Source organism: Oncorhynchus gorbuscha, unplaced genomic scaffold, assembly GCF_021184085.1.
Source record: "Oncorhynchus gorbuscha isolate QuinsamMale2020 ecotype Even-year unplaced genomic scaffold, OgorEven_v1.0 Un_scaffold_3509, whole genome shotgun sequence".
Classification (NCBI taxonomy): domain Eukaryota; kingdom Metazoa; phylum Chordata; class Actinopteri; order Salmoniformes; family Salmonidae; genus Oncorhynchus; species Oncorhynchus gorbuscha.
Window position 1 is genome coordinate 1 of NW_025747726.1, and position 25000 is coordinate 25000.

The window sequence follows — 25000 nt, forward strand, 5'->3', positions numbered from 1 at the left end:
AGGTCTTACCTAGTGGGTGTGTGAGAGCAGTGTTCAGGTCTTACCTAGTGGGTGTGTGAGAGCAGTGTCAGGTCTTACCTAGTGGGTGTGTGAGAGCAGTGTTCAGGTCTTACCTAGTGGGTGTGTGAGCAGTGTTCAGGTCTTACCTAGAGCAGTGTACAGGTCTTACCTAGTGGGTGTGTGAGAGCAGTGTTCAGGTCTTACCTAGTGGGTGTGTGAGAGCAGTGTTCAGGTCTTACCTAGTGGGTGTGTGAGAGCAGTGTACAGGTCTTACCTAGTGGGTGTGTGAGAGCAGTGTTCAGGTCTTACCTAGTGGGTGTGTGAGAGCAGTGTTCAGGTCTTACCTAGTGGGTGTGTGAGAGCAGTGTTCAGGTCTTACCTAGTGGGTGTGTGAGAGCAGTGTTCAGGTCTTACCTAGTGGGTGTGTGAGAGCAGTGTACAGGTCTTACCTAGTGGGTGTGTGAGAGCAGTGTACAGGTCTTACCTAGTGGGTGTGTGAGAGCGCTGCATGTCTCAGTGAGAATAAGGGACAAGGCTGTGAAGTTCTGGTTGTCTTTCTCCAACAGTAGCAACCTACACAGGAAGGAACAACAAGAGAAAATAGTTTATCAGATGGAGACCAACATGTACCGGTCAGAAAGGACAGGAGAGGCATGACAGCAGCTCCACCTCGCCCTCCAATAGGCCAGAGGAAGCAGCTCCACCTCCAATAGGCCAGAGGAAGCAGCTCCACCTCCAATAGGCCAGAGGAAGCAGCTCCACCTCCAATAGGCCAGAGGAAGCAGCTCCACCTCGCCCTCCAATAGGCCAGAGGAAGCAGCTCCACCTCGCCCTCCAATAGGCCAGAGGAAGCAGCGCCACCTCACCCTCCAATAGGCCAGAGGAAGCAGCTCCACCTCGCCCTCCAATAGGCCAGAGGAAGCAGCTCCACCTCGCCCTCCAATAGGCCAGAGGAAGCAGCTCCACCACACCCTCCAATAGGCCAGAGGAAGCAGCTCCACCTCGCCCTCCAATAGGCCAGAGGAAGCAGCTCCACCTCGCCCTCCAATAGGCCAGAGGAAGCAGCTCCACCTCGCCCTCCAATAGGCCAGAGGAAGCAGCTCCACCTCGCCCTCCAATAGGCCAGAGGAAGCAGCTCCACCTCGCCCTCCAATAGGCCAGAGGAAGCAGCTCCACCTCGCCCTCCAATAGGCCAGAGGAAGCAGCTCCACCTCGCCCTCCAATAGGCCAGAGGAAGCAGCTCCACCTCGCCCTCCAATAGGCCAGAGGAAGCAGCTCCACCTCGCCCTCCAATAGGCCAGAGGAAGCAGCTCCACCTCGCCCTCCAATAGGCCAGAGGAAACAGCTCCACCTCGCCCTCCAATAGGCCAGAGGAAGCAGCTCCACCTCGCCCTCCAATAGGCCAGAGGAAGCAGCTCCACCTCGCCCTCCAATAGGCCAGAGGAAGCAGCTCCACCTCGCCCTCCAATAGGCCAGAGGAAGCAGCTCCACCTCGCCCTCCAATAGGCCAGAGGAAGCAGCTCCACCTCGCCTTCCAATAGGCCAGAGGAAGCAGCTCCACCTCGCCCTCCAATAGGCTAGAGGAAGCAGCTCCACCTCGCCCTCCAATAGGCCAGAGGAAGCAGCTCCACCTCGCCCTCCAATAGGCTAGAGGAAGCAGCTCCACCTCACCCTCCAATAGGCCAGAGGAAGCAGCTCCACCTCGCCCTCCAATAGGCCAGAGGAAGCAGCTCCACCTCGCCCTCCAATAGGCCAGAGGAAGCAGCTCCACCTCACCCTCCAATAGGCCAGAGGAAGCAGCTCCACCTCACCCTCCAATAGGCCAGAGGAAGCAGCTCCACCTCACCCTCCAATAGGCCAGAGGAAGCAGCTCCACCTCGCCCTCCAATAGGCCAGAGGAAGCAGCTCCACCTCACCCTCCAATAGGCCAGAGGAAGCAGCTCCACCTCACCCTCCAATAGGCCAGAGGAAGCAGCTCCACCTCACCCTCCAATAGGCTAGAAATATGTTTTAAGTCTTTCAGATCTAGATAGGCATAGAACAGGGCTCTCCAACCCTGTTCCTGGAGAGACCCTCCTGTAGGTTTTAACTCCAACCCTGTTCCTGGAGAGAAACCCCCTGTAGAGAAACCCTCCTGTAGAGAAACCCTCCTGTAGAGAAACCCTCCTGTAGAGAAACCCTCCTGTAGAGAAACCCTCCTGTAGAGAAACCCTCCTGTAGGTTTTAACTCCAACCCTGTTCCTGGAGAGAAACCCTCCTGTAGAGAAACCCTCCTGGAGAGAAACCCTCCTGGAGAGAAACCCTCCTGGAGAGAAACCCTCCTGGAGAGAAACCCTCCTGTAGGTTTTAACTCCAACCCTGTTCCCGTAGAGAAACCCTCCCGTAGAGAAACCCTCCCGTAGAGAAACCCTCCCGTAGAGAAACCCTCCCGTAGAGAAACCCTCCCGTAGAGAAACCCTCCCGTAGAGAAACCCTCCACAACCTTCATAGACTGTGTGTTTGTGTCCTTACCTCTGGAAGTATGTCTTCATAGACTGTAGCACCCCCACCTGGACCCTCCAGGTACTGAGTTTCAACCTCTCACACATCAGACAGCACAGGTCCAACTGGAAACGCTCTGGGAAGAGACACGGCATTAAACACACAGGACTACAATACAATTACAATCACTTCTGATATAATCCCCTTAATGTTTTGGCTTCTATTGAAATTAGACCAAAACATTTACAAACCTCACCCTGGGTTTGTCTTGTCGTTGGGCCAGTCAGAACCTTCCCTGGGTTTGTGCCGTCGTTGGGCCAGTCAGAATCTCACCCTGGGTTTGTGTGTTGTTGGGCCAGTCAGAACCTTACCCTGGGTTTGTGTGTTGTTGGGCCAGTCAGAACCTTACCCTGGGATTGTGCCGTCGTTGGGCCAGTCAGAATCTCACCCTGGGTTTGTGTGTTGTTGGGCCAGTCAGAACCTTACCCTGGGTTTGTGTTGTTGGGCCAGTCAGAACCTTACCCTGGGTTTGTGTGTTGTTGGGCCAGTCAGAACCTTACCCTGGGTTTGTGTGTTGTTGGGCCAGTCAGAACCTTACCCTGGGTTTGTCTTGTCGTCGGGCCAGTCAGAACCTTACCCTGGGTTTGTGCCGTCGTTGGGCCAGTCAGATCCTTACCCTGGGTTTGTGTGTCGTTGGGCCCGTCAGATCCTTACCCTGGGTTTGTGCGTTGTTGGGCCAGGTCTTGCCCAGCGTCTGGAAGGCACAGAGTAGAGCTTCAGTCTGCAGCTCCTTCTCCTTCTCATCCCGATCGTCATCGCTATCATGTCTCAACCTCGAAGTTGCTGCAGAGTTCTGTAAACACAGGATCAGACATCACACATTTTGGACCAATCGAAAGAACACTGATGTCATAAAGGACAAATACACAAACTCTCCCTCACCTTCTTAATGAGTGGTATGAGTATGTCTGAGATATACTCTCTCTCTCTCACCTTCTTAATGAGTGGTATGAGTATGTCTGAGATATACTCTCTCTCTCTCACCTTCTTAATGAGTGGTATGAGTATGTCTGAGATATACTCTCTCTCTCTCACCTTCTTAATGAGTGGTATGAGTATGTCTGAGATATACTCTCTCTCACCTTCTTAATGAGTGGTATGAGTATGTCTGAGATATACTCTCTCTCTCTCTCTCTCACCTTCTTCATGAGTGGTATGAGTATGTCTGAGATATACTCTCTCTCTCTCTCACCTTCTTAATGAGTGGTATGAGTATGTCTGCGATATACTCCCTCTCTCTCACCTTCTTAATGAGTGGTATGAGTATGTCTGCGATATACTCCCTCTCTCTCACCTTCTTAATGAGTGGTATGAGTATGTCTGAGATATACTCCCTCTCTCACCTTCTTAATAAGTGGTATGAGTATGTCTGAGATATACTCTCTCTCTCTCTCACCTTCTTAATAAGTGGTATGAGTATGTCTGAGATATACTCTCTCTCTCTCTCACCTTCTTAATGAGTGGTATGAGTATGTCTGAGATATACTCTCTCTCTCACCTTCTTAATGAGTGGTATGAGTATGTCTGAGATATACTCTCTCTCTCACCTTCTTAATGAGTGGTATGAGTATGTCTGAGATATACTCTCTCTCTCTCACCTTCTTAATGAGTGGTATGAGTATGTCTGAGATATACTCTCTCTCTCTCTCACCTTCTTAATGAGTGGTATGAGTATGTCTGAGATATACTCTCTCTCTCTCACCTTCTTAATGAGTGGTATGAGTATGTCTGAGATATACTCCCTCTCTCTCACCTTCTTAATGAGTGGTATGAGTATGTCTGAGATATACTCCCTCTCTCTCACCTTCTTAATGAGTGGTATGAGTATGTCTGAGATATACTCTCTCTCTCACCTTCTTAATGAGTGGTATGAGTATGTCTGCCATATACTCTCTCTCTCTCACCTTCTTAATGAGTGGTATGAGTATGTCTGAGATATACTCCCTCTCTCTCTCACCTTCTTAATGAGTGGTATGAGTATGTCTGAGATATACTCTCTCTCTCTCTCACCTTCTTAATGAGTGGTATGAGTATGTCTGAGATATACTCTCTCTCTCTCACCTTCTTAATGAGTGGTATGAGTATGTCTGCCATATACTCTCTCTCTCTCACCTTCTTAATGAGTGGTATGAGTATGTCTGAGATATACTCTCTCTCACCTTCTTAATGAGTGGTATGAGTATGTCTGCCATATACTCTCTCTCTCTCTCACCTTCTTAATGAGTGGTATGAGTATGTCTGCCATATACTCTCTCTCACCTTCTTAATGAGTGGTATGAGTATGTCTGAGATATACTCTCTCTCTCTCTCACCTTCTTAATGAGTGGTATGAGTATGTCTGAGATATACTCTCTCTCTCTCTCACCTTCTTAATGAGTGGTATGAGTATGTCTGAGATATACTCTCTCTCTCTCACCTTCTTAATGAGTGGTATGAGTATGTCTGAGATATACTCTCTCTCTCACCTTCTTAATGAGTGGTATGAGTATGTCTGCCATATACTCTCTCTCTCTCACCTTCTTAATGAGTGGTATGAGTATGTCTGAGATATACTCTCTCTCTCACCTTCTTAATGAGTGGTATGAGTATGTCTGCCATATACTCTCTCTCTCTCACCTTCTTAATGAGTGGTATGAGTATGTCTGAGATATACTCTCTCTCTCTCACCTTCTTAATGAGTGGTATGAGTATGTCTGAGATATACTCTCTCTCTCACCTTCTTAATGAGTGGTATGAGTATGTCTGCCATATACTCTCTCTCTCTCACCTTCTTAATGAGTGGTATGAGTATGTCTGAGATATACTCTCTCTCTCTCACCTTCTTAATGAGTGGTATGAGTATGTCTGCCATATACTCTCTCTCTCTCACCTTCTTAATGAGTGGTATGAGTATGTCTGCCATATACTCTCTCTCTCTCACCTTCTTAATGAGTGGTATGAGTATGTCTGCCATATACTCTCTCTCTCTCACCTTCTTAATGAGTGGTATGAGTATGTCTGCCATATACTCTCTCTCACCTTCTTAATGAGTGGTATGAGTATGTCTGAGATATACTCTCTCTCTCTCACCTTCTTAATGAGTGGTATGAGTATGTCTGAGATATACTCTCTCTCTCTCACCTTCTTAATGAGTGGTATGAGTATGTCTGCCATATACTCTCTCTCACCTTCTTAATGAGTGGTATGAGTATGTCTGAGATATACTCTCTCTCTCTCACCTTCTTAATGAGTGGTATGAGTATGTCTGAGATATACTCTCTCTCTCTCACCTTCTTAATGAGTGGTATGAGTATGTCTGCCATGTCACTGAAGCGGTCTTCCTGTGTGGCCTGCAGGACATCAGCAGCACAGCCCAGGGCAGCCATCTTGTAGACCAGGTTGTCTTTACGACACTCCTTCAACACCAGATCTATCACCTCTGGAACACTGGGCTGGCCCGGGGAGGACTTCTGGAGTTCACCACTAACACACAACATACTCCTCATCATCATCACCAGCATCCCTCCTCCTCATCACCAACATCCCTCCTCCTCATCACAAACATCCCTCCTCCTCATCACAAACATCCCTCCTCCTCATCACAAACATCCCTCCTCCTCATCACCAACATCCCTCCTCCTCATCACAAACATCCCTCCTCCTCATCACCAACATCCCTCCTCCTCATCACCAACATCCCTCATCACAGGGACAGACAGGAGAGGAGAAACCAGCCAGACAGACCGCTCCTAGTGTCAGAAGGAGAGCCAGCCAGCCAGACCGCTCCTAGTGTCAGAAGGAGAGCCAGCCAGCCAGACCGCTCCTAGTGTCAGAAGGAGAGCCAGCCAGCCAGACCGCTCCTAGTGTCAGAAGGAGAGCCAGCCAGCCAGACCGCTCCTAGTGTCAGAAGGAGAGCCAGCCAGCCAGACCGCTCCTAGTGTCAGAAGGAGAGCCAGCCAGCCAGACCGCTCCTAGTGTCAGAAGGAGAGCCAGCCAGCCAGACCGCTCCTAGTGTCAGAAGGAGAGCCAGCCAGCCAGACCGCTCCTAGTGTCAGAAGGAGAGCCAGCCAGCCAGACTGCTCCTAGTGTCAGAAGGAGAGCCAGCCAGCCAGACTGCTCCTAGTGTCAGAAGGAGAGCCAGCCAGCCAGACTGCTCCTAGTGTCAGAAGGAGAGCCAGCCAGCCAGACTGCTCCTAGTGTCAGAAGGAGAGCCAGCCAGCCAGACTGCTCCTAGTGTCAGAAGGAGAGCCAGCCAGACAGACTGCTCCTAGTGTCAGAAGGAGAGGAGAAACCGTACCTGCACTTAGACACCACAGAGCCGATGGCGTTCAACAGCTCCTCCTGTGGACAAACAAACAACTGGTGTGAGAAGACATCTGTACTAGACACAAACAACTGGTGTGAGAAGACATCTGTACTAAACACAAACAACTGGTGTGAGAAGACATCTGTACTAAACACAAACAACTGGTGTGAGAAGACATCTGTACTAGACACAAACAACTGGTGTGAGAAGACATCTGTACTAAACACTAGACACAAACAACTGGTGTGAGAAGACATCTGTACTAGACACAAACAACTGGTGTGAGAAGACATCTGTACTAAACACTAGACACAAACAACTGGTGTGAGAAGACATCTGTACTAGACACAAACAACTGGTGTGAGAAGACATCTGTACTAGACACAAACAACTGGTGTGAGAAGACATCTGTACTAAACACAAACAACTGGTGTGAGAAGACATCTGTGCTAGACACAAACAACTGGTGTGAGAAGACATCTGTGCTAAACACAAACAACTGGTGTGAGAAGACATCTGTACTAAACACAAACAACTGGTGTGAGAAGACATCTGTACTAGACACAAACAACTGGTGTGAGAAGACATCTGTACTAAACACTAGACACAAACAACTGGTGTGAGAAGACATCTGTACTAGACACAAACAACTGGTGTGAGAAGACATCTGTACTAAACACTAGACACAAACAACTGGTGTGAGAAGACATCTGTACTAGACACAAACAACTGGTGTGAGAAGACATCTGTACTAGACACAAACAACTGGTGTGAGAAGACATCTGTACTAAACACAAACAACTGGTGTGAGAAGACATCTGTGCTAGACACAAACAACTGGTGTGAGAAGACATCTGTGCTAAACACAAACAACTGGTGTGAGAAGACATCTGTACTAAACACAAACAACTGGTGTGAGAAGACATCTGTACTAAACACAAACAACTGGTGTGAGAAGACATCTGTGCTAAACACAAACAACTGGTGTGAGAAGACATCTGTGCTAAACACAAACAACTGGTGTGAGAAGACATCTGTGCTAAACACAAACAACTGGTGTGAGAAGACATCTGTACTAGACACAAACAACTGGTGTGAGAAGACATCTGTACTAAACACAAACAACTGGTGTGAGAAGACATCTGTACTAAACACTAGACACAAACAACTGGTGTGAGAAGACATCTGTACTAGACACTAGACACAAACAACTGGTGTGAGAAGACATCTGTACTAAACACAAACAACTGGTGTGAGAAGACATCTGTACTAAACACTAGACACAAACAACTGGTGTGAGAAGACATCTGTACTAAACACAAACAACTGGTGTGAGAAGACATCTGTACTAGACACAAACAACTGGTGTGAGAAGACATCTGTACTAAACACTAGACACAAACAACTGGTGTGAGAAGACATCTGTACTAAACACAAACAACTGGTGTGAGAAGACATCTGTACTAGACACAAACAACTGGTGTGAGAAGACATCTGTACTAGACACAAACAACTGGTGTGAGAAGACATCTGTACTAAACACTAGACAAACAACTGGTGTGAGAAGACATCTGTACTAAACACAAACAACTGGTGTGAGAAGACATCTGTACTAAACACTAGACAAACAACTGGTGTGAGAAGACATCTGTACTAAACACAAACAACTGGTGTGAGAAGACATCTGTACTAGACACAAACAACTGGTGTGAGAAGACATCTGTACTAGACACAAACAACTGGTGTGAGAAGACATCTGTACTAAACACAAACAACTGGTGTGAGAAGACATCTGTACTAAACACTAGACAAACAACTGGTGTGAGAAGACATCTGTACTAAACACTAGACAAACAACTGGTGTGAGAAGACATCTGTACTAGACACTAGACAAACAACTGGTGTGAGAAGACATCTGTACTAGACACAAACAACTGGTGTGAGAAGACATCTGTACTAGACACAAACAACTGGTGTGAGAAGACATCTGTACTAAACACAAACAACTGGTGTGAGAAGACATCTGTACTAAACACTAGACAAACAACTGGTGTGAGAAGACATCTGTACTAAACACTAGACAAACAACTGGTGTGAGAAGACATCTGTACTAAACACTAGACAAACAACTGGTGTGAGAAGACATCTGTACTAAACACAAACAACTGGTGTGAGAAGACATCTGTACTAGACACAAACAACTGGTGTGAGAAGACATCTGTACTAAACACTAGACACAAACAACTGGTGTGAGAAGACATCTGTACTAAACACAAACAACTGGTGTGAGAAGACATCTGTACTAAACACTAGACAAACAACTGGTGTGAGAAGACATCTGTACTAAACACTAGACAAACAACTGGTGTGAGAAGACATCTGTACTAAACACTAGACAAACAACTGGTGTGAGAAGACATCTGTACTAAACACAAACAACTGGTGTGAGAAGACATCTGTACTAAACACAAACAACTGGTGTGAGAAGACATCTGTACTAGACAAACAACTGGTGTGAGAAGACATCTGTACTAGACACAAACAACTGGTGTGAGAAGACATCTGTACTAAACACTAGACACAAACAACTGGTGTGAGAAGACATCTGTACTAAACACTAGACACAAACAACTGGTGTGAGAAGACATCTGTACTAAACACTAGACACAAACAACTGGTGTGAGAAGACATCTGTACTAAACACAAACAACTGGTGTGAGAAGACATCTGTACTCAACACAAACAACTGGTGTGAGAAGACATCTGTACTAGACACAAACAACTGGTGTGAGAAGACATCTGTACTAGACACTAGACACAAACAACTGGTGTGAGAAGACATCTGTACTAAACACAAACAACTGGTGTGAGAAGACATCTGTACTAGACACAAACAACTGGTGTGAGAAGACATCTGTACTAAACACTAGACACAAACAACTGGTGTGAGAAGACATCTGTACTAGACACTAGACACAAACAACTGGTGTGCGAAGACATCTGTACTAAACACTAGACAAACAACTGGTGTGAGAAGACATCTGTACTAAACACTAGACAAACAACTGGTGTGAGAAGACATCTGTACTAAACACAAACAACTGGTGTGAGAAGACATCTGTACTAAACACAAACAACTGGTGTGAGAAGACATCTGTACTAAACACTAGACACAAACAACTGGTGTGAGAAGACATCTGTACTAAACACAAACAACTGGTGTGAGAAGACATCTGTACTAGACACTAGACACAAACAACTGGTGTGAGAAGACATCTGTACTAGACACTAGACACAAACAACTGGTGTGAGAAGACATCTGTACTAAACACAAACAACTGGTGTGAGAAGACATCTGTACTAAACACTAGACACAAACAACTGGTGTGAGAAGACATCTGTACTAAACACAAACAACTGGTGTGAGAAGACATCTGTACTAGACACTAGACACAAACAACTGGTGTGAGAAGACATCTGTACTAGACACTAGACACAAACAACTGGTGTGAGAAGACATCTGTACTAAACACAAACAACTGGTGTGAGAAGACATCTGTACTAAACACTAGACACAAACAACTGGTGTGAGAAGACATCTGTACTAAACACAAACAACTGGTGTGAGAAGACATCTGTACTAAACACAAACAACTGGTGTGAGAAGACATCTGTACTAAACACTAGACAAACAACTGGTGTGAGAAGACATCTGTACTAAACACTAGACAAACAACTGGTGTGAGAAGACATCTGTACTAGACACAAACAACTGGTGTGAGAAGACATCTGTACTAAACACTAGACAAACAACTGGTGTGAGAAGACATCTGTACTAAACACTAGACAAACAACTGGTGTGAGAAGACATCTGTACTAGACACAAACAACTGGTGTGAGAAGACATCTGTACTAGACACAAACAACTGGTGTGAGAAGACATCTGTACTAAACACTAGACACAAACAACTGGTGTGAGAAGACATCTGTACTAGACACTAGACACAAACAACTGGTGTGAGAAGACATCTGTACTAGACACTAGACACAAACAACTGGTGTGAGAAGACATCTGTACTAAACACAAACAACTGGTGTGAGAAGACATCTGTACTAAACACTAGACACAAACAACTGGTGTGAGAAGACATCTGTACTAAACACAAACAACTGGTGTGAGAAGACATCTGTACTAAACACTAGACAAACAACTGGTGTGAGAAGACATCTGTACTAAACACTAGACAAACAACTGGTGTGAGAAGACATCTGTACTAGACACAAACAACTGGTGTGAGAAGACATCTGTACTAAACACTAGACAAACAACTGGTGTGAGAAGACATCTGTACTAAACACTAGACAAACAACTGGTGTGAGAAGACATCTGTACTAGACACAAACAACTGGTGTGAGAAGACATCTGTACTAGACACAAACAACTGGTGTGAGAAGACATCTGTACTAGACACAAACAACTGGTGTGAGAAGACATCTGTACTAAACACTAGACACAAACAACTGGTGTGAGAAGACATCTGTACTAAACACTAGACACAAACAACTGGTGTGAGAAGACATCTGTACTAAACACTAGACACAAACAACTGGTGTGAGAAGACATCTGTACTAAACACTAGACACAAACAACTGGTGTGAGAAGACATCTGTACTAAACACTAGACACAAACAACTGGTGTGAGAAGACATCTGTACTAAACACTAGACAAACAACTGGTGTGAGAAGACATCTGTACTAAACACAAACAACTGGTGTGAGAAGACATCTGTACTAAACACAAACAACTGGTGTGAGAAGACATCTGTACTAGACACAAACAACTGGTGTGAGAAGACATCTGTACTAGACACAAACAACTGGTGTGAGAAGACATCTGTACTAAACACTAGACACAAACAACTGGTGTGAGAAGACATCTGTACTAAACACAAACAACTGGTGTGAGAAGACATCTGTACTAAACACAAACAACTGGTGTGAGAAGACATCTGTACTAGACACTAGACACAAACAACTGGTGTGAGAAGACATCTGTACTAAACACAAACAACTGGTGTGAGAAGACATCTGTACTAAACACTAGACAAACAACTGGTGTGAGAAGACATCTGTACTAAACACTAGACACAAACAACTGGTGTGAGAAGACATCTGTACTAAACACAAACAACTGGTGTGAGAAGACATCTGTACTAAACACTAGACAAACAACTGGTGTGAGAAGACATCTGTACTAAACACTAGACAAACAACTGGTGTGAGAAGACATCTGTACTAAACACAAACAACTGGTGTGAGAAGACATCTGTACTAAACACAAACAACTGGTGTGAGAAGACATCTGTACTAAACACTAGACAAACAACTGGTGTGAGAAGACATCTGTACTAGACACAAACAACTGGTGTGAGAAGACATCTGTACTAAACACTAGACAAACAACTGGTGTGAGAAGACATCTGTACTAAACACTAGACAAACAACTGGTGTGAGAAGACATCTGTACTAAACACTAGACAAACAACTGGTGTGAGAAGACATCTGTACTAGACACAAACAACTGGTGTGAGAAGACATCTGTACTAAACACTAGACACAAACAACTGGTGTGAGAAGACATCTGTACTAAACACTAGACACAAACAACTGGTGTGAGAAGACATCTGTACTAAACACTAGACACAAACAACTGGTGTGAGAAGACATCTGTACTAAACACAAACAACTGGTGTGAGAAGACATCTGTACTAGACACAAACAACTGGTGTGAGAAGACATCTGTACTAGACACAAACAACTGGTGTGAGAAGACATCTGTACTAAACACTAGACACAAACAACTGGTGTGAGAAGACATCTGTACTAAACACTAGACAAACAACTGGTGTGAGAAGACATCTGTACTAGACACTAGACACAAACAACTGGTGTGAGAAGACATCTGTACTAAACACTAGACACAAACAACTGGTGTGAGAAGACATCTGTACTAAACACAAACAACTGGTGTGAGAAGACATCTGTACTAAACACTAGACAAACAACTGGTGTGAGAAGACATCTGTACTAAACACTAGACAAACAACTGGTGTGAGAAGACATCTGTACTAGACACTAGACACAAACAACTGGTGTGAGAAGACATCTGTACTAAACACTAGACACAAACAACTGGTGTGAGAAGACATCTGTACTAAACAAACAACTGGTGTGAGAAGACATCTGTACTAAACACAAACAACTGGTGTGAGAAGACATCTGTACTAAACACAAACAACTGGTGTGAGAAGACATCTGTACTAAACACAAACAACTGGTGTGAGAAGACATCTGTACTAAACACAAACAACTGGTGTGAGAAGACATCTGTACTAGACACAAACAACTGGTGTGAGAAGACATCTGTACTAGACACAAACAACTGGTGTGAGAAGACATCTGTACTAAACACAAACAACTGGTGTGAGAAGACATCTGTACTAAACACTAGACACAAACAACTGGTGTGAGAAGACATCTGTACTAAACACAAACAACTGGTGTGAGAAGACATCTGTACTAGACACAAACAACTGGTGTGAGAAGACATCTGTACGAAACACAAACAACTGGTGTGAGAAGACATCTGTACGAAACACAAACAACTGGTGTGAGAAGACATCTGTACTAAACACAAACAACTGGTGTGAGAAGACATCTGTACTAGACACTAGACACAAACAACTGGTGTGAGAAGACATCTGTACTAAACACAAACAACTGGTGTGAGAAGACATCTGTACTAGACACAAACAACTGGTGTGAGAAGACATCTGTACTAAACACAAACAACTGGTGTGAGAAGACATCTGTACTAAACACAAACAACTGGTGTGAGAAGACATCTGTACTAAACACAAACAACTGGTGTGAGAAGACATCTGTACTAGACACAAACAACTGGTGTGAGAAGACATCTGTACTAAACACTAGACAAACAACTGGTGTGAGAAGACATCTGTACTAAACACTAGACAAACAACTGGTGTGAGAAGACATCTGTACTAAACACTAGACAAACAACTGGTGTGAGAAGACATCTGTACTAGACACAAACAACTGGTGTGAGAAGACATCTGTACTAAACACAAACAACTGGTGTGAGAAGACATCTGTACTAGACACTAGACACAAACAACTGGTGTGAGAAGACATCTGTACTAAACACAAACAACTGGTGTGAGAAGACATCTGTACTAAACACTAGACAAACAACTGGTGTGAGAAGACATCTGTACTAAACACTAGACACAAACAACTGGTGTGAGAAGACATCTGTACTAGACACTAGACACAAACAACTGGTGTGAGAAGACATCTGTACTAAACACTAGACAAACAACTGGTGTGAGAAGACATCTGTACTAAACACTAGACAAACAACTGGTGTGAGAAGACATCTGTACTAAACACTAGACAAACAACTGGTGTGAGAAGACATCTGTACTAAACACAAACAACTGGTGTGAGAAGACATCTGTACTAAACACTAGACAAACAACTGGTGTGAGAAGACATCTGTACTAAACACTAGACAAACAACTGGTGTGAGAAGACATCTGTACTAAACACTAGACAAACAACTGGTGTGAGAAGACATCTGTACTAAACACAAACAACTGGTGTGAGAAGACATCTGTACTAGACACAAACAACTGGTGTGAGAAGACATCTGTACTAGACACTAGACACAAACAACTGGTGTGAGAAGACATCTGTACTAAACACAAACAACTGGTGTGAGAAGACATCTGTACTAAACACAAACAACTGGTGTGAGAAGACATCTGTACTAAACACTAGACACAAACAACTGGTGTGAGAAGACATCTGTACTAAACACTAGACACAAACAACTGGTGTGAGAAGACATCTGTACTAAACACTAGACACAAACAACTGGTGTGAGAAGACATCTGTACTAAACACTAGACACAAACAACTGGTGTGAGAAGACATCTGTACTAGACACTAGACACAAACAACTGGTGTGAGAAGACATCTGTACTAGACACAAACAACTGGTGTGAGAAGACATCTGTACTAGACACAAACAACTGGTGTGAGAAGACATCTGTACTAAACACAAACAACTGGTGTGAGAAGACATCTGTACTAGACACTAGACACAAACAACTGGTGTGAGAAGACATCTGTACTAGACACTAGACACAAACAACTGGTGTGAGAAGACATCTGTACTAGACACAAACAACTGGTGTGAGAAGACATCTGTACTAAACACTAGACACAAACAACTGGTGTGAGAAGACATCTGTACTAAACACAAACAACTGGTGTGAGAAGACATCTGTACTAAACACAAACAACTGGTGTGAGAAGACATCTGTACTAGACACTAGACACAAACAACTGGTGTGAGAAGACATCTGTACTAAACACAAACAACTGGTGTGAGAAGACATCTGTACTAAACACTAGACACAAACAACTGGTGTGAGAAGACATCTGTACTAAACACTAGACACAAACAACTGGTGTGAGAAGACATCTGTACTAAACACTAGACACAAACAACTGGTGTGAGAAGACATCTGTACTAAACACTAGACACAAACAACTGGTGTGAGAAGACATCTGTACTAAACACTAGACACAAACAACTGGTGTGAGAAGACATCTGTACTAAACACTAGACACAAACAACTGGTGTGAGAAGACATCTGTACTAAACACTAGACAAACAACTGGTGTGAGAAGACATCTGTACTAAACACAAACAACTGGTGTGAGAAGACATCTGTACTAAACACAAACAACTGGTGTGAGAAGACATCTGTACTAAACACAAACAACTGGTGTGAGAAGACATCTGTACTAAACACAAACAACTGGTGTGAGAAGACATCTGTACTAAACACAAACAACTGGTGTGAGAAGACATCTGTACTAAACACAAACAACTGGTGTGAGAAGACATCTGTACTAAACACAAACAACTGGTGTGAGAAGACATCTGTACTAAACACTAGACACAAACAACTGGTGTGAGAAGACATCTGTACTAAACACAAACAACTGGTGTGAGAAGACATCTGTACTAAACACAAACAACTGGTGTGAGAAGACATCTGTACTAAACACTAGACAAACAACTGGTGTGAGAAGACATCTGTACTAAACACTAGACACACAACTGGTGTGAGAAGACATCTGTACTAAACACAAACAACTGGTGTGAGAAGACATCTGTACTAAACACTAGACAAACAACTGGTGTGAGAAGACATCTGTACTAAACACTAGACAAACAACTGGTGTGAGAAGACATCTGTACTAAACACAAACAACTGGTGTGAGAAGACATCTGTACTAAACACTAGACAAACAACTGGTGTGAGAAGACATCTGTACTAGACACAAACAACTGGTGTGAGAAGACATCTGTACTAAACACTAGACAAACAACTGGTGTGAGAAGACATCTGTACTAAACACTAGACAAACAACTGGTGTGAGAAGACATCTGTACTAAACACTAGACAAACAACTGGTGTGAGAAGACATCTGTACTAAACACTAGACAAACAACTGGTGTGAGAAGACATCTGTACTAAACACAAACAACTGGTGTGAGAAGACATCTGTACTAGACACAAACAACTGGTGTGAGAAGACATCTGTACTAGACACTAGACACAAACAACTGGTGTGAGAAGACATCTGTACTAAACACTAGACACAAACAACTGGTGTGAGAAGACATCTGTACTAAACACAAACAACTGGTGTGAGAAGACATCTGTACTAAACACAAACAACTGGTGTGAGAAGACATCTGTACTAAACACTAGACACAAACAACTGGTGTGAGAAGACATCTGTACTAAACACTAGACACAAACAACTGGTGTGAGAAGACATCTGTACTAAACACTAGACACAAACAACTGGTGTGAGAAGACATCTGTACTAAACACTAGACACAAACAACTGGTGTGAGAAGACATCTGTACTAGACACTAGACACAAACAACTGGTGTGAGAAGACATCTGTACTAGACACAAACAACTGGTGTGAGAAGACATCTGTACTAGACACAAACAACTGGTGTGAGAAGACATCTGTACTAAACACAAACAACTGGTGTGAGAAGACATCTGTACTAGACACTAGACACAAACAACTGGTGTGAGAAGACATCTGTACTAGACACAAACAACTGGTGTGAGAAGACATCTGTACTAAACACTAGACACAAACAACTGGTGTGAGAAGACATCTGTACTAAACACTAGACACAAACAACTGGTGTGAGAAGACATCTGTACTAAACACAAACAACTGGTGTGAGAAGACATCTGTACTAGACACTAGACACAAACAACTGGTGTGAGAAGACATCTGTACTAAACACAAACAACTGGTGTGAGAAGACATCTGTACTAAACACTAGACAAACAACTGGTGTGAGAAGACATCTGTACTAAACACTAGACACAAACAACTGGTGTGAGAAGACATCTGTACTAAACACTAGACACAAACAACTGGTGTGAGAAGACATCTGTACTAAACACTAGACACAAACAACTGGTGTGAGAAGACATCTGTACTAAACACTAGACACAAACAACTGGTGTGAGAAGACATCTGTACTAAACACTAGACACAAACAACTGGTGTGAGAAGACATCTGTACTAAACACTAGACACAAACAACTGGTGTGAGAAGACATCTGTACTAAACACTAGACAAACAACTGGTGTGAGAAGACATCTGTACTAAACACTAGACAAACAACTGGTGTGAGAAGACATCTGTACTAAACACAAACAACTGGTGTGAGAAGACATCTGTACTAAACACAAACAACTGGTGTGAGAAGACATCTGTACTAAACACAAACAACTGGTGTGAGAAGACATCTGTACTAAACACAAACAACTGGTGTGAGAAGACATCTGTACTAAACACAAACAACTGGTGTGAGAAGACATCTGTACTAAACACAAACAACTGGTGTGAGAAGACATCTGTACTAAACACTAGACACAAACAACTGGTGTGAGAAGACATCTGTACTAAACACAAACAACTGGTGTGAGAAGACATCTGTACTAAACACAAACAACTGGTGTGAGAAGACATCTGTACTAAACACTAGACAAACAACTGGTGTGAGAAGACATCTGTACTAAACACTAGACACACAACTGGTGTGAGAAGACATCTGTACTAAACACAAACAACTGGTGTGAGAAGACATCTGTACTAAACACTAGACAAACAACTGGTGTGAGAAGACATCTGTACTAAACACTAGACAAACAACTGGTGTGAGAAGACATCTGTACTAAACACAAACAACTGGTGTGAGAAGACATCTGTACTAAACACTAGACAAACAACTGGTGTGAGAAGACATCTGTACTAAACACTAGACAAACAACTGGTGTGAGAAGACATCTGTACTAGACACAAACAACTGGTGTGAGAAGACATCTGTACTAAACACTAGACAAACAACTGGTGTGAGAAGACATCTGTACTAAACACTAGACAAACAACTGGTGTGAGAAGACATCTGTACTAAACACTAGACAAACAACTGGTGTGAGAAGACATCTGTACTAAACACTAGACAAACAACTGGTGTGAGAAGACATCTGTACTAGACACAAACAACTGGTGTGAGAAGACATCTGTACTAAACACTAGACACAAACAACTGGTGTGAGAAGACATCTGTACTAAACACTAGACACAAACAACTGGTGTGAGAAGACATCTGTACTAAACACTAGACACAAACAACTGGTGTGAGAAGACATCTGTACTAAACACAAACAACTGGTGTGAGAAGACATCTGTACTAAACACAAACAACTGGTGTGAGAAGACATCTGTACTAAACACCAACAACTGGTGTGAGAAGACATCTGTACTAGACACAAACAACTGGTGTGAGAAGACATCTGTACTAGACACAAACAACTGGTGTGAGAAGACATCTGTACTAAACACTAGACACAAACAACTGGTGTGAGAAGACATCTGTACTAAACACAAACAACTGGTGTGAGAAGACATCTGTACTAGACACAAACAACTGGTGTGAGAAGACATCTGTACTAAACACTAGACACAAACAACTGGTGTGAGAAGACATCTGTACTAAACACAAACAACTGGTGTGAGAAGACATCTGTACTAAACACTAGACAAACAACTGGTGTGAGAAGACATCTGTACTAAACACTAGACAAACAACTGGTGTGAGAAGACATCTGTACTAGACACTAGACAAACAACTGGTGTGAGAAGACATCTGTACTAGACACTAGACACAAACAACTGGTGTGAGAAGACATCTGTACTAAACACAAACAACTGGTGTGAGAAGACATCTGTACTAAACACAAACAACTGGTGTGAGAAGACATCTGTACTAAACACAAACAACTGGTGTGAGAAGACATCTGTACTAGACACAAACAACTGGTGTGAGAAGACATCTGTACTAGACACAAACAACTGGTGTGAGAAGACATCTGTACTAAACACAAACAACTGGTGTGAGAAGACATCTGTACTAAACACTAGACACAAACAACTGGTGTGAGAAGACATCTGTACTAAACACAAACAACTGGTGTGAGAAGACATCTGTACTAGACACAAACAACTGGTGTGAGAAGACATCTGTACTAAACACAAACAACTGGTGTGAGAAGACATCTGTACTAAACACAAACAACTGGTGTGAGAAGACATCTGTACTAAACACTAGACACAAACAACTGGTGTGAGAAGACATCTGTACGAAACACAAACAACTGGTGTGAGAAGACATCTGTACTAGACACAAGTTGGTCAAGTTAATTACAACCTCAACTCTTATAAGAACCCCCCCCTCTTCTACCGACCACTTTATCTCACACACACACACACACACACACACACACACACACACACACACACACACACACACACACACACACACACACACACACACACACCTTTCCAGTCCAGGTGCGTCCAACCAGTCCCTGCAGTAGAGCGGACAACACCATACCCAGGTGAGGGGCGACCAGAGAACCCGTCTGTTGCTTAGCGATGGACGCCATGGCAGCCGCGCCCTGGGCCTTCATCTTCCACGACTGGGACTGCAAGGCCTTCTGGGTAATGTCGATCAGCTCCGTCATGTAGAGGCGGATGCCCCCAAAGCTTCCTGGAGGACACGAGAGGTCAGGGGTTGAAAAGGTCAAAATGTTTTGTCTTTCCTATTGATTTATTTTTAACCTCTGTCTTCGTGGTATCCAAGTGGTAGTCAGAGGAAGGCCCTAAAAATGGTCAACGACCCCAGCCACCCCAGTCATAGACTGCTCTCTCTACTACCGCATGGCAAGCGATACCAGAGTGCCAAGTCTAGGACCAAAAGGCACCAACGCGCCAGACGTCCGTGTCAGCGTGCACTGCGCCCGGCCCGTCACAGGAGTCGCTAGAGCGCGATGGGACAAGGACGTTCCTGCCCGGCCAAACCCTCCCTTAACCCGGACGACGCTGAGCCAATCGTACGCCCCATGGGTCTCCCGGTCGTGGCCGGATGTAACGGAGCCCGGACTCTCCTCTCTCTCTGACCAGGTGTGTGTTTCTCTCCTCTCTCTCTGACCAGGTGTGTGTTTCTCTCCTCTCTCTCTCTGACCAGGTGTGTGTCTCTCTCCTCTCTCTCTCTGACCAGGTGTGTGTTTCTCTCCTCTCTCTCTCTGACCAGGTGTGTGTTTCTCTCCTCTCTCCTCTCTGACCAGGTGTGTGTTTCTCTCCTCTCTCCTCTCTGACCAGGTGTGTGTTTCTCTCCTCTCTCCTCTCTGACCAGGTGTGTGTTTCTCTCCTCTCTCCTCTCTCTCTCTGACCAGGTGTGTGTCTCTCCTCTCTCCTCTCTGACCAGGTGTGTTTCTCTCTCCTCACTCTCTCTGACCAGGTGTGTGTTTCTCTCCTCTCTCTGACCAGGTGTGTGTTTCTCTCCTCTCTCTCTGACCAGGTGTGTGTTTCTCTTCTCTCTCTCTGACCAGGTGTGTGTTTCTCTCCTCTCTCTCTGACCAGGTGTGTGTTTCTCTCCTCTCTCCCTCTGACCAGGTGTGTGTTTCTCTCCTCTCTCCCTCTCTGACCAGGTGTGTGTTTCTCTCCTCTCTCCCTCTCTGACCAGGTGTGTGTTTCTCTCTCTCTCTCTGACCAGGTGTGTTTCTCTCCTCTCTCTGACCAGGTGTGTGTTTCTCTCCTCTCTCTGACCAGTTGTGTGTTTCTCTCCTCTCTCTGACCAAGTGTGTGTTTCTCTCCTCTCTCCCTCTCTGACCAGGTGTGTGTTTCTCTCTCTCTCCCTCTCTGACCAGGTGTGTGTTTCTCTCTCTCTCTCTGACCAGGTGTGTGTTTCTCGCTCTCTCTCTCTGACCAGGTGAGTGTTTCTCTCCTCTCTCTCTCTGACCAGGTGTGTGTTTCTCTCCTCTCTCTCTCTGACCAGGTGTGTGTTTCTCTCCTCTCTCTCTCTGACCAGGTGTGTTTCTCTCCTCTCTCTCCCCCTCTCTCTCTAACCTGGTACGTGTTCCTGCCAGACTTCGCTCCACAGCGTGGCGTCGTGGCTTTCTCCCTTCTCCTCGTCCGGTCCCGGCGCCTGGTGCATCCCCAAGAAGGCCAGCGGCAACGCTCCCACTGCATGCCCCTTCAGGACATCAGGGCTGTAGTGGCTGATAGCGTGGACCGTCAGGGCGCACGACGACCTGTACACCGGCTCTGGGGGGGACAAAGAGCCATGTCATCTTTAGAGGGGGGGGGGACAAAGAGCCATGTCATCTTTAGAGGGGGGGACAAAGAGCCATGTCATCTTTAGAGGGGGGGACAAAGAGCCATGTCATCTTTAGAGGGGGGGGACAAAGAGCCACGTCATCTTTAGAGGGGGGGACAAAGAGCCACGTCATCTTTAGAGGGGGGGACAAAGAGCCACGTCATCTTTAGAGGGGGGACAAAGAGCCACGTCATCTTTAGAGGGGGGGACAAAGAGCCACGTCATCTTTAGAGGGGGAGGGGACAAAGAGCCATGTCATCTTTTGAGTGGGGGGTGGGGCACAAAGAGCCCTGACATCTTTTGAGTGGGAGGGGACAAAGAGCCATGTCATCTTTTGAGTGGGGGGGACAAAGAGCCATGTCATCTTTTGAAGGGGGGGGACAAAGAGCCACGTCATCTTTAGAGGGGGGGGACAAAGAGCCATGTCATCTTTTGAGTGGGGGTGGGGCACAAAGAGCCATGTCATCTTTAGAGGGGGGACAAAGAGCCATGTCATCTTTTGAGTGGGGGGGGACAAAGAGCCATGTCATCTTTTGAAGGGGGGGGGACAAAGAGCCACGTCATCTTTAGAGGGGGGACAAAGAGCCATGTCATCTTTAGAGGGGGGGGACAAAGAGCCATGTCATCTTTAGAGGGGGGACAAAGAGCCATGTCATCTTTTGAGTGGGGGGTGGGGCACAAAGAGCCATGTCATCTTTAGGGGGGGGGGACAAAGAGCCATGTCATCTTTTGAGTGGGGGGGACAAAGAGCCATGTCATCTTTTGAAGGGGGGGGACAAAGAGCCACGTCATCTTTAGAGGGGGGGACAAAGAGCCATGTCATCTTTTGAGTGGGAGGGGACAAAGAGCCATGTCATCTTTTGAGTGGGGGGACAAAGAGCCATGTCATCTTTTGAAGGGGGGGGACAAAGAGCCATGTCATCTTTTGAAGGGGGGGGACAAAGAGCCATGTCATCTTTTGAGGGGGGCACAAAGAGCCATGTCATCTTTTGAGTGGGGGGACGACGACAAAGAGCCATGTCATCTTTTGAGGGGGGCACAAAGAGCCATGTCATCTTTTGAAGGGGGGGGGGGGGACAAAGAGCCATGTCATCTTTTGAGGGGGGGGGCACAAAGAGCCATGTCATCTTTTGAGTGGGGGGACGACGACAAAGAGCCATGTCATCTTTTGAGACTGAAGAGACGCTGTCAACGTTAATCCTCCACAGCAGGGCTGTCCAACTCACTTCCTGGACGGCCGCTGAGTTTTGCTCATCCTTTCGATTTAAAAAGCGACAGGAACTCTCCTGACCTGGTTGTCTAACTAAATCAACGACCAAGAGAATTCCCGCAGAAGCTCGGGCCTTCCAGGAAGTGAGCCGGACACTGCTGATCTAGGAGCAGTGTCTCGTGGTTGTTTTGGAGGACTGGGCAATAAACTCTGCCTTCCAGGAAGTGAGCCGGACACCGCTGATCTAGGAGCAGTGTCTCGTGGTTGTTTTGGAGGACTGGGCAATAAACTCGGCCCTCCAGGAAGTGAGCCGGACACTGCTGATCTAGGAGCAGTGTCTCGTGGTTGTTTTGGGGGACTGGGCAATAAACTCGGCCCTCCAGGAAGTGAGCCGGACACTGCTGATCTAGGAGCAGTGTCTCGTGGTTGTTTTGGGGGACTGGGCAATAAACTCGGCCCTCCAGGAAGTGAGCCGGACACTGCTGATCTAGGAGCAGTGTCTCGTGGTTGTTTTGGGGGACTGGGCAATAAACTCGGCCCTCCAGGAAGTGAGCCGGACACTGCTGATCTAGGAGCAGTGTCTCGTGGTTGTTTTGGGGGACTGGGCAATAAACTCGGCCCTCCAGGAAGTGAGCCGGACACTGCTGATCTAGGAGCAGTGTCTCGTGGTTGTTTTGGGGGACTGGGCAATAAGAGGAGGAAGTAGACGGGACAGATCCAGTTGTCTCACCTTCTTTCTCCAGGTACCAGGTGTTGAGTTTCAGCAGGAGTTTCTCTACACTGCTGTCCTTCGCTGTCTGAGGAGACAAGACACTTCTATTAATAAAACCAGTCCTGACTTCAGGTTATATATTAACCAACTGTTGTCCTTCTGTAGCTCAGTTGGTAGAGCATGGCGCTTGTAACGCCAGGGTAGTGGGTTCGATCCCCGGGAACACCCATACGTAGAATGTATGCACACATGACTGTAAGTCGCTTTGGATAAAAGCGTCTGCTAAATGGCATATTTATATTAACTGCTGTCCTTCGCTGTCTGAGGAGACAAGACACTTCTATTAATACAACCAGTCAGGTGAATGAAACCAGTCCTGACTTGAGGTTAAACGAGTCACATGACACCGAGGAGGGAAATTGGGCCCAATTTGGACATTCTCACTTAGGGGGTGTACTCACTGTTGTTGCCAGCGGTTTAGACATGAATGGCTGTGTGTCGAGTTATTTTGAGGGGACAGCAAATTGACACTGTTATACAAGCTGTACACTCACTACTTTACGTTGTAGCAAAGTGTCATTTCTTCAGTGTTGTCACATGAAAAGATATACTCAAATATTTACAAAAATGTGGGGAGTATACACATACATACACACACACATACACACAGTGGGGCAAAAAAAGTATTTAGTCAGCCACCAATTGTGCAAGTTCTCCCACTTAAAAAGATGAGAGAGGCCTGTAATTTTCATCATCGGTTCACTTCAACTATGACAGACAAAATGAGAAAAAAAATCCAGAAAATCACATTGTACGATTTTTAATGAATTTATTTGCAAATTATGGTGGAAAATAAGTATTTGGTCACCTACAAACAAGCAAGATTTCTGGCTCTCACAGACCTGTAACTTCTTCTTTAAGAGGCTCCTCTGTCCTCCACTCGTTACCTGTATCAATGCCACCTGTTTGAGCTTGTTATCAGTATAAAAGACACCTGTCCACAACCTCAAACAGTCACACTGCAAACTCCACTATGGCCAAGACCAAAGAGCTGTCAAAGGACACCAGAAACAAAATTGTAGACCTGCACCAGCCTGGGAAGACTAAAGACTAAAATTACAGGCCTCTCTCATTTTTTATAAGTGGGAGAACTTGCACAATTGGTGGCTGACTAAATACTTTTTTGCCCCACTGTGTGTGTGTGTGTGTGTGTGTGTGTGTGTGTGTGTGTGTGTATAAACTAACACTGATGCAGTTAGATAACACCATCCTACTCACCCTGACTAGATGTCCCAGAGCGAAGGAGAAGGCTTTCTGGACCACACTGCTACGGTCATGAATCCCATTCAGTAGGGCACTCATCAGTTTACCTGTCACACACACACA

At 45.1% G+C, this 25000-nt stretch overlaps 1 protein-coding gene across 1 annotated transcript in view; it reads right to left on the minus strand.

Annotated features, from left to right (window-relative positions):
* Positions 1-434: 434 nt before the first annotated feature.
* Positions 435-25000, minus strand: part of LOC124027710 (proteasome adapter and scaffold protein ECM29-like) — a gene marked incomplete at its 5' end in the record, with an annotated part of 33242 nt that continues 8676 nt past the window's right edge. The window contains 9 exons of the mRNA XM_046340082.1: positions 435-573; positions 2512-2617; positions 3196-3334; positions 5811-6003; positions 6818-6861; positions 19873-20084; positions 21443-21640; positions 23633-23699; positions 24893-24984. Coding sequence (XP_046196038.1) covers positions 450-573; positions 2512-2617; positions 3196-3334; positions 5811-6003; positions 6818-6861; positions 19873-20084; positions 21443-21640; positions 23633-23699; positions 24893-24984 — 1175 coding nt within the window. The remainder of the gene's footprint in view (positions 574-2511; positions 2618-3195; positions 3335-5810; positions 6004-6817; positions 6862-19872; positions 20085-21442; positions 21641-23632; positions 23700-24892; positions 24985-25000) is intronic.